At 34.7% G+C, this 11,405-nt stretch overlaps 1 protein-coding gene across 1 annotated transcript; it reads right to left on the reverse strand.

Annotated features, from left to right (window-relative positions):
* Positions 1-3,990: 3,990 nt before the first annotated feature.
* On the reverse strand, positions 3,991-8,092 carry LOC111016264 (serine/threonine receptor-like kinase NFP). Its single transcript, XM_022291577.2, has 2 exons — positions 6,898-8,092; positions 3,991-4,964 (listed from the first exon to the last, which is right to left on the reverse strand). Exons 1-2 carry the CDS (start codon positions 8,068-8,070, stop codon positions 4,230-4,232), a joined length of 1,908 nt encoding a protein of 635 aa, XP_022147269.2. The 5' UTR covers positions 8,071-8,092; the 3' UTR covers positions 3,991-4,229.
* Between the last annotated feature and the right edge of the window lie 3,313 nt (positions 8,093-11,405).

Genomic DNA, 11,405 nt, shown 5'->3' on the forward strand with positions numbered 1-11,405 from the left:
AACGAGTTTAGTTCAACAATAATTAGCATATATCTACAATCCCAATATATTGGACTAAAAAACAAAGTTTTAAGTAGACATATACCATCCCGGGAAGGAAGTGATATTAATTATAGTATTGGGGCAATAATTATCACAAAATAAAGTGCTCTAGGTGTATCTTATTTATTTAAGACTTTCTTCGAAAAATGTGAAATGATAGATTGGGTTGATTTTGAAGTTTTTTCAATTATTTAAACAACGTGATTATGACCTTATATGCTTTTGTTTAATTAAGTAAAGGACAAAACAAACATAAACATCTACTTCAATTGAGCAAAGAGTCGATCCATACCGTTGGGTCTGTAAGAAGTTCAAACAAACTTCCATATTAGTCAGGGAAATATGTGATTCATGGTATATAAGAGAAGACAATTATATTATGAGGTATTTTGAGTGGAACCAAAGGCAAAGCCGTATTGCGTCGTTTTTTTTCTCTACCATAACGAATCAATTGATTTAATGTAGACATTGCTCTTTCCTTTGTCCTTCCCCCTTCTTTTTGCCCTCTCACTAGTGATTACTCCCGATCCGAAGCACCCCTTTTCCATTCATAGAGAAATTCGTGAGAGCTATGATGAAAGCGGACAATATCATACAATTATGGAAATACTCGGGATACGAATGGTACTGTTGTACTTAACACATACTTCCTCTCTATCTCTTCTAAGTGCACTTATTGGCATGCTAGTTAATATGATGAAATCACATGATTTATAACCAAAGTTTTGTCTGGGCTATAGAAGGAAAAGATCGTGAGTATACACGTAATGTACAACATCTCTATTGATATGAGGTACGAACAATATCGAAAATATTTCGAGCACTTAGAGTACCATTGTCCTTGATAAATAATATTAGAATTATGTTGGGTCGAAAAATCATCAAGTACCAAATATAGAAACAGTGAACCTTGAAAAATGTAATCATCGTGTGATCTATAGTTATATTCTACCGTAGTGAAGAATGGGCGACTATTTGAGAAGAGGCTCGTGATAATTTGTATGGTACCCAACTACCGAAATCTTTAACAACTTCTTTGAATAATATAGTTGAGTTTAAATTTGGAAATGGGAATCACTGATAATTGAATCTCTGGTTCCCCTGGGCTCAGACCCAGACCAAAGGGTCTCAAAACTTCAGATTTTGGCTCTAAACTCACCGACAGTGGGCACGTGCCTGCCAGCCAGGGGCTCCAAACTTTCATGCGCTGTAAATTATTAAAAAAGTAAACTTAATCGGATGCATTGATGGTTACTCAGAGCTTAGACTTGTAATTGGTAAACTTTACTTAACTTTTGCTACATTCACTCGCTACTTTTCATAAAAATAGAAGAAAAAAAATGTACCACTCTAGACATAGATCAATAGGTTAAGAGTCGTGATTTTTTTTAATGAAATAAAAGAGAAAACAAAATCAAAATTTACCTTTAAGCTTAACAACGATCGAACTCACGATTTCTTGATGAAAGATATATATCAATTATTATCGAATTATGTTCACTTTGACACGGTGATTTAAGCCTAATTTAAATATTTAAAACATTATAATATGCAGCAAAAGGTGAGGTTGGAATCTCTTGAAATGAAAAGAAAAGGCTATGTTTGTAATGATGGAGTTGGGAGATTTTGAGAGACGAGGGTGGACAGTGGAGTAACGGAAGAAGTGGTCCAGTGGGCCGACCACCAGTACGGCCCACGGGTCCAATACAGTCTTCGAAAGTGGCAACAATTCCTTCCACTGACTGTGACCCAAGTAGTCCACCGACCAATGTAATGGCGCCATCGTGTGTATCGTGGGGCTGTGGGTGCTGGTGCTGCGATGAAATGACTGTGACACAGCGCAATATTGCACGGGACTTTATCGAAATCGTGTGGACGAGGAACATTTTTTCTGGTAGATTTTGATGGCAAGGCAAGTGCACTAAAGCCAAATTTTAAACCTTACCAAAAAAAAAAAAAAAAAGAACAAGTATCAGTTTTGATATTTATTGCTTTTTGTGCCATCATCTTTCTATAGAAAGATGGTGAATTTGAATCATCCCACATGTTATATTAAAAAAAATATATTATTTCTCTACTGTGAAATTATATTCATTCCATATAATTCTTATGAATAATTTCAAAAATTTAGGTGCATATTTCATGTCTTCACCTTATATAGTGTTATAATAAATGTCATGTGAGTCATTTGGTGTTTTTCCACATTTTTAGGTAGTATTTTCTCATAGTCATTGGTTGTGTCATTCTATATTTAGAGCTTGTTGTTTTTCTTGTCTTGCTTAACCTTTGGTTTATTTCGTCATTCTACTTTTAACTTTGGTTAATGGTAATCATTATACTTTCAAAATATTTATTTTGATTTTCATACTTTAAAAAAGGTGACAATTGATCTTTGTTTGCAAAACTTTAACTAGGAAAACACTTTAATATAAAAGTTATGGCTACACATTTCAAGAAATATATTGAATATAATGTTGTGTTAAAATTGTGATAGAAAGAAATGACATAAGAAATAAAATGAAGGGACCAAAACAATCCCTCTTTAAAAGTATATGGACCACAACGAACGTTTCAGCAGTACATGGACTTTGTTTATGCAAAAAAATGTGATGAGGTATGATCTGGTAAAGGTCGGCCACGCAGAAGAGGTGGGGTGTCCTTGGGAAAGGAATGACCAGCTCAAAAGGTCAAAGTAAGCACTGGAATGAGCTGAACTATCAGGAATGAGTTGAAAACCACTTGACGAGGAAAGACCTGCACAAGGGAACAAACACTCTGACGTTCAAGTCAATTATGAGTCCGACCTCAATATGGAGACCGAGCTAGAATACCATCCCTGACTAAAGAGTGAAATGTCCTATTTATAGGTTGAGATACCCGACAAAGAATCCGACTAGCAGTTGAGCATGTCGGGACCAAGGTCGGCCTATCGGGAGTACCTATTCTAGTTCATATGATTGTTATCTGGAATTTGGCTAAGTATGGAAGGTCATTCCTCCCTTGAATGATCTTCAAGAAAGACTTTAAGGCCGACCTTCAGGGAAGGCCTGGGGTCAATCATTAGACAAAGTCATGATGAGGTCGGCCATTAGACAAAGTCTTCAGGGCAAAGTCTATAGGTCGGTTCTAAGAGGAGCTCTTCAGGTCAGCTACCAGGGAAGACTTTGATGAGGTCGGGTTCTTAGGAAAGATTTTCAGATCAGCCATCAGAAGAGACCTTCACGTCGTCCACTTCAGGTCGATTACTCGGAAAGACCTTCTAAATTGGACATTTCTCTATCCTCAATGTGTGATTAGGATTTTCACCCCAAAACAGACTCAAATAGACAAAAGTTAAAAATACAAGAATTGAAATGAACACTTTAAAAAAATATATAAAGAGATCAAAACAAAAAAGAAAAAATATATAGGACCAAAATAGTATTTAAATCTAAATCCAAAACAAATCACTGAGTATGAACTTGCATATATAAGCCTCTTTTCTGAGTCGTTGAGAGAACAAAATAGAGGAAAGAGCCGTCAGGATTAATTTTGTAGCAGTCGGGGGATTTTTCACCAGCCGATTTTGGAGTGTTTTGGTAGCTGATTTATGGCAGCGGCACTCGGTAAATTAGGGAGATCAAAATTATCTTCTTCGGGATATTGTGTCTTAATTATATTTGTGAATGTTAGAAGCCGTGACTTTATTGGAATCTTTAAAGATATTTTTAGAAGAGTTTATTATAATCTAATTTTTGACAATATTGATAAATTACACATATGACTGAAAGTGAGAACCAGTATAATTAATTGTCGTATTACCCGGTTTTGCATCTAATAAGTGTAATTTTTGTAATCTAAGTAGGTTTCTTTACTGGAATATTATTCATTATTGATCTCTCTGTTTAATCAAGAATCAACAACACTTCTTCTGACCTTTTTCAAGCATATCAGCTTCACATCCTATCCTTCAAAAAGTAATTATTTTTTTTCCTTACTCTGCTTAAAATAATTATTATCTATCTGACAACGACAGTATTTAACAACCTTCAAATATTCTATACAAAAATACATTGTTAAAAGCTTAACGCAAGGCTTTTTAAAATGGCTTGGACGACATAAAAATTATACGCTCTTAAAAGCCTCTAATTATTCTATACACAATATGCTTCATCTTTGTAATGCAGGAAACCAAGTAACTGGTTCGGCTACCTTGCTGTTAAGGGAGGAGCTGATAGAGTATCGTCGGAGAAGTCGAACACCGCATCCTCATTCTTAGTCAGCGCGTAGACGACCTCGACCATGCTCGGCCTCTTTGTCGGGTCCTTCTGCAGGCAACTAACAGCCACATTCATTATATCCATCAAACTATCCATAGGGCAAGATTGCTCCAAAAGAGCCTCATCAATCCAACTCCTCAACATCTCCAACTTCTCCTTCTCCTTCCCTTCTACAAACCCGCTCGCTCTCATCCATAGAACCCCTCCTTCCTCATCGATGGCCTCCCTCCCCGAGATGAGCTCGAGCAACACAACTCCGAATGAGAAGATGTCCATCTTCGTCGACACGACTCCATCCGCTATGTACTCGGGTGCTATATAGCCTTGAGTTCCAACAATATGCATGGTTATGGCGTTGCAGCCTGACTTGGCCAGCCCAAAGTTGGCTATCTTAGCCCTCATGTTTGCATCCAACAAAATGTTGCTGCTTTTAATGTCTTTGTGCACGACTCGTGGCCTCGTGTGCTCGTGGATGTAGAGTAGCCCGTTAGCGACGTCGATGGCGACCCTCAATCTCATTCTCCAACTCAATTTCCGCTTCTCGCTTCTGTGTAGCCACGAATAAAGAGAACCATTCTCTACATATTCATATACTAGGTAGCAGCTTGCATCTTCCGGGTCAATGCAGAAGCCTTCAAGCTTCACTAGATTACCATGGTTCACCTTCAAACCACATCATCATGTTAGAATCAACCAAATAAAAAAATAAAAAAAAAGTTACATGATTAAAATTACTCCAAATTGATTAAATGAATCACCAAGAATAGACCTTACAACGATAAATGACGTTCCAATTCAAACAATTAGCTAAAGTTAAGGTTCCACTTTTTCATGTCTCTCTCCCACATCAATTTTAAAATGGGAAGGTTAGAGGATAGGGAATAAATGAGATTAATTTAAGAGAATATGCCTTTAAATTAAGAACAAGAGTTAGATAGGTCACTCTCGTTAACTAATAGACTATGTATTAAAAAAATAGAGATTCGAATTTATATTATAAACTTAAAAGTTTATTTTTTTTTTCCATTTTTAAGAGGGTTATAAAGTATTTGGATAATGTTAGAAAACAGAGGTTTGTACTTGGCAGTTTTCATCTGTTGGAATATCCCCTCCCAAATGCATCCTAAAATAATGAAATCAATTTTTTTTTGTTTTTTGTTTTTTAATTTTGGTCTTTCAAGAACCATTTGAAAAACTATTTTTTTATTTTTTACTTTCAAAACTTCGTTTAAAAAAACGCATTTTTATAATAGTGTAAAAACTAACTGCATTATTCACAATCTCATGAATTGAGAAGAAATAAAATATCTGTTACATATAAAAAAAATGATAAATAAAAACAAATTTACCATTAGCAACCCGAACGTTTTTTTTCCTTTTTCCTAAAAACTAGAAAATTACACTTCTCTCTGTTGGGGGTTGGAATATAACTCAAACGCTTATTACTATTTTAAAGATCGATAATGTTATCATTCATCTCGCAATTATTGAACTAAAAAAATAATTTTTTTGAATGAACAAGGATACAAAAGGTCCAACTTTGAGAGATTATTCAACCAACCTTGCAAAAGGAAGTGGGAAAATGAAAGCACTCAATTGCCTATTTTCGTCTTTTTCCAATATTTTAATCAAAGCCATCGTCTTCTTTTTCCAAAACCTTTTAGTTGCAAGTTTTGAAAAAGTGGCTCTTAGAAATCACTGCTTTGAAAAAAGTTCTTTAAGGCTATTGGTTTTCATAGATTAGTTTACTAATCCAATATAAAACTAAGAGATAATAACATAAAACAAGTCAAATAGATAAGATAGAGTTAAAGGTTTAAAATTTTACAAAAATAAAATAATTCAAATAAGATCCAACTCAAATATAAGATAAAACATACTAAAAAAATCAAATTTATACTATACTAATTGTGATGGTTTAAAAAATACATATTAAATATTATGATATGGAATGAAATTCTAGGAAGTTTTTGTAAGCTACATTTTTAGTCATTCACATGAATTACATAAACTCATATTTCTCATCATTAACCTTAAAATTTTAAAATCCTAGCAAATATATCGGCAATCGTTACTATTTTCTCTTTAAAAAATTCAACTTGTTTCGAATTTTCCTTTAAAACCAATCTAAATTATAAATTTGCTCACTAACTTTAAGAATTAAGCCTATAAAAAAATTTATAATCTAGTCCATACGATCCATATACTTTATATGCTTTCAACTTCTTTTATAAAATATGTCTTTAGGATTAACTATTAATTCAATCGATTTAACACTTATGTGTCACACAATCTTTATTTTCTAAATATTATAACTTCGAGAAAATTTAGAAATGCATGACAAACGCTAGCAACAAAAACTATTAGGAGCAAAATGAAAAAAATTATGAATCTATTAGAGATTAAATAGCCATAATTTTTTAAGTTCCTACTTAATCTTACCAAAGAATAAAATAAATTTAAGTACAAAATCATACAAGACTCTAATTCCTAACTCCTAAGTAGATTCGGCATCATGAATATTTGGGGAAAAAATCAATGTGGTAATTCAAACTCGTAAGCGAAAATTAAAAATAAATAAATAAAAAAAAGTTACCTTCTGCAAGATCTTGAGCTGTTCATAAGCATTCCACTTCATCTTCTTGATGGCGTATTCAATTCCTCCAATACTGCCTTTATAAACCGAGCCCTGAATCAAGCTCCTCTCGCTGAACCCATCCGTCGCCTCCTTCAGCTCCTCGATTCTGAAAACTCTGTATTTATCCAAACAATCCGACACGTCCGCCATTAAATCCACCTCCATTATTCCCTTCCCATTATTCCCCTTCCAAATCCCACCATTATCCTCCACTTTCTTCCTCACCAATCCCTCCTCCATTTCCCTACTCTTCCCCGATCCCACTCCACAAACCCACAAAATTCCCACCAAAATCAGCACAATCCCACAAATCCCCAGCCCAATCGCCAGCCCCACCACCGCCCCGTCTTTCCTCTTTCGCGCCGGAGCCGGCGCAACGGCCGGCGCCGGCGACGACGGCACCGCAATTGGCTGCGTCAGATTCGGGAGCTGACTCACCGGAATGAAAATCGTCTCGAACGGCCGGGGATTGGGCCTGTTCGCGCCTGAAATGGCCTCTGTTCGAACCCCGAAGCTCGAGGCTATGGAGGGCAGAGTGTCGCCGGGCTGGACCACGTAGGAGATCATGGAATTGACCCGATTCTGAATCTGGGTCGAATTAGGACACTTGCAGAAGATGGGGAAAACGGCGTCGTCGCCGATTTGGAGATCGGTGGGGACCAGAGTGGGATTGACGACTTCGACGGACTGGTAAGTGGTGAGATTCTGGAAGTTGAAGGTGGAGACTCTCCAGAAGGTGTCGCCGGGCTTGATTCTGACAGAGAGATTGGCGTAGGAGATGGCGACGGAGGCGTTGACGGAGTGGCAGGAGCAGGTGATGGGAACCAAGAGGGACTGGCCGGGGAGGAGGGGGGATGTGGAGTTGGAGTCGGAGATGTTGCTGGGGCGGGAAATTTGCAGGCGGCTGACCCAGAAGAGGTCCGCAATGGCGGCCAAGTCGAGGAAATCGGGGGCGGTGGCTCGGTAGAAGGCGTAGGCCTGGCACGGAGCGGCGGCGGTCATGTTGGCGGCGCAGGTGTAGCCGTTGGCGTCGGGGGATTGGGCTTGGGAGTGAGGAGAAAGAAGAAACCAGAGGAGGAGAAAGGAGAAGAGCAGAGCAGAGGAGTTGCCATGGCGGAATTGGGGTTTCATTATTCTGTGGTCTGTTTGGTTTGGGTTTGGGTTTGGTTTTATAATGTGTTTTTCATGGAGAAGAAAGAAAATAGAGAAATCAGAATAGTCAAAGTCAAGGGGAGATTTCTTTGTCTGCTTCGCTGACTGTGACGGGCTTAGTCGGACACTAAAAAGTAAAAAGGACTGATGTTGGTTCAATTTTACAATGCTGCCACTGGACAGGTTGGCGGAAAAGTCTTTTCTTTCTATATTTCATCACACATGAATACACATTTCAGCCTCGAGTTTTTATATTTTGTTGCGTCGAGAAATAGAAACAATTGAGTTAACAAAATAATAAATAATAATTGTAACAGGTAAAAATTTAAAATTAATATATTAGGAGATTATATTATAATTTTATTTTTATAAGTAATCTTTTAATATTGATAGACCTCACATCATTTTTAATACGATAAGTTAATATAACAAACAGTGATTAAAAAAATTATATATACATCTGTAGTACTAAAAATTTTAGGTCTCCGACTTGCCCAGAGATGAAAGAAATTTTAGTATGATAAGAGTATTATATTCTCATTGTTCGGTTATGATTTTGTCTTTATAAATATATTTTTAATATCGGTGGACCTTATGTTGATGATGATTTTATGAATGGTCTAAAAACCACAATGAGCTAATCAGTCGAATTGTGTGAAGCGAGCTATGCAAGGAGACCTGCACTCAAAAGAACAAACAATCTATCGCTCAAGACAGTCTAAATTAGCTCGAGCTAACTAAGTCATATATATAGACAAAATTGTCTACCTGTGAGCAAGAATGTTGGTGTATTTATAGGAGTCAAGGAGGAAATTGTACATTCAGGAGTTGGTTACTAATATTGTTACGCAATACAGATGCATTCCTCTATATTGTCGGATCCTTAGCTCGGGAGAGGCGAGCTAAGGTACCTTTACCTTATTTGAGATTCTAAGTGTTTTCTATTGAGTTCCATAGATCAATGCCATTACGTTGGCTGTGGACCAATATCTTTTATCAACATGACATGCTATAATTTATCCTCTAACACCATACATCATTTTTAATATAATACTTACATAACAAATAGTGAATGTGAAAAGTATACGGATTCTCGTAGTAGCATAAATTTTTTTCTAAAAAAATATGGGGACTAGCCAAGCCTCTAAGTGGTTGGAAAATTTGCCTATTCATTTCTTACGTGCATTTTAATTCTAACATTTCTATTTAAAGAAAAGCGCCGAGAGTTTATCACAAAATAGTAGTTGACAAATAAGATAAAATAAATGTAAAAAATGAATAGTTAAAACTTAGAAAGGGTGATATGGTTAGGTAGTGGGACAATAATGAAAACAAAAATTGTAAGAGATATTTGGCTCGTCATTATAACCCATGTAGTTCAAAATAATTTTTACACCTGCAAAGATGGTAGTTTTAGCAAACAATTTTTTTTAGTACGAAGTGGGGAATCGAACTCACAACCTCTTACTTTGAGATATATATCAATTATCGTTGAATTATGCTTGACGTTTAGAAAATAAATTTGTGTACTTCTTTGTAAAATACATATTTACATAGTTATGAGTAACAATTGAGTTAACATCAATCAAATATTGAAATTTGAATGGATTTTTTTTAATTTTTATTTACTTTTAAAACTATTTCTAAAAAATTGTGATGAAATTATTAGTAAAAATAATGTTATTACACGCCTCCAAAGTCCAAATCATTCCTCGCGTAAGTCACAAATTTGTAGTTTTCAAAATAGTAACAATTTCATATTTTATTAAAAATGTGAAATCAAATATTTAAAAAATAGATATTAAAAATTTATATGTATAACAATTTTAATATCCGTGAAATTTGTTTAACCGCGATGAGAGGGAAAATGTGGGACGAGGAGACCTTGACTAAACTTTGGTGCCATCATGGCATGACGTGGATGACGTACTTAATTTTTTTTAAGGAGGTACAAAGTTTTACGTGTTAATTAGCTTCAACTTATATATAAAATATCGGTAAATATTATTTTAACATTTATATTTTTAGCTTTGGTTCATTTTAAAATCTGTGTTTTCAAAATATCTATTTTAGTTTCTATATTTTAAAAAATTTCATTCTTTTTTTTTTTGAAATATCTATATATCCATCTGATATGTATGTAAAATTAAGACTTCGACATTTTCATCGAAAGAAGGGTAAAAGTGAAACTTGAAAAGAATTTACTTCAGTTCGCATTCTTCGTTTCAAAACGAGTCCAACAGTACTTACAGGGCTGAAGAAGACTCGCTTCCACCCGTCGGCCTAATAAGACCTGGGTTCCCCCGAAATCTCCCAGTAGTCCGTTCTCGAAATGTAACATCTCAAAGTTTGATTAAGACATGTATCTTCAATTAAAAGTTCAATCGTTACAACCTCACCTACATATTACTATTTTAAATTAATGAGAAATAAAACTATACAAATAGTGCTCGTGGAATTTTTGGTAATCTAGCACGAAAATTAAGTCCCTACTCTTCTAAACCACTACCCCACTAATATCTATCTCTTTCAGTGAATATTAAGTCAAGTCAACCATTGACCCAATCTAGACGTTATGAACAACAATTCATTAAATCAATTAACTAATTCAATTTTTCTATTCCTTTGCCAAAAAACGAAAAATATTCTCTCTTTTGGTGTTCACCTCTTATCTTTCTTCGTCTACTAATATAATTGTTCACAAAAACATATACAAAATTTTGGGTAAAATATAATAATTTCTAGTTCATTCTTCCTGTTAAAAAACATGAGTAAAAATATTATTAGACATAGTTTTCGTTATGCTATTGTACTTAGTAAATCGGTCAAAATTTAGATGAAAAAATGTAATCGAGCAAAGACAACTCGAAAATTCCTTCCTATTTCTTAGAAATTTAGAAGATAGAATTATAATTTATTTTCTTAGATGTCTTTTGTTCTTATTTAAAATTTATGCAAATTCATTAAACATTATGTCATGTAAAGGAGTACAAAGTATATTTTGCATTTTCTTAATTGTTATAGGATTGGGATGGAATGAGTTTAATAGAAAATCTGTTAGGAGCAATATTAGATTTTTAGCTGTATAATTAAGTTTGTATTTTCTCATGTTCAACTGTGAAAGAAAATCAGATATTATATATATATATATATTTATAAATTTGATTCTTTAATATAGTACCTTTCAGACTTGAGTTGACATTTAATTTTTATTCTATTTTATTTTGACAGTTGTTTCCATATTATTTGAAGTATATTTTCAAAGTTTCTATTTTGTTCAAAATGTATGCATCCGATAAATTTTTTTGGGTAAT

The sequence above is a fragment of the Momordica charantia genome (assembly GCF_013281855.1).
Source record: "Momordica charantia cultivar OHB3-1 chromosome 5 unlocalized genomic scaffold, Mcharantia_2.0 BLBB01000005.1, whole genome shotgun sequence".
Taxonomy (NCBI): Eukaryota; Viridiplantae; Streptophyta; class Magnoliopsida; order Cucurbitales; family Cucurbitaceae; genus Momordica; species Momordica charantia.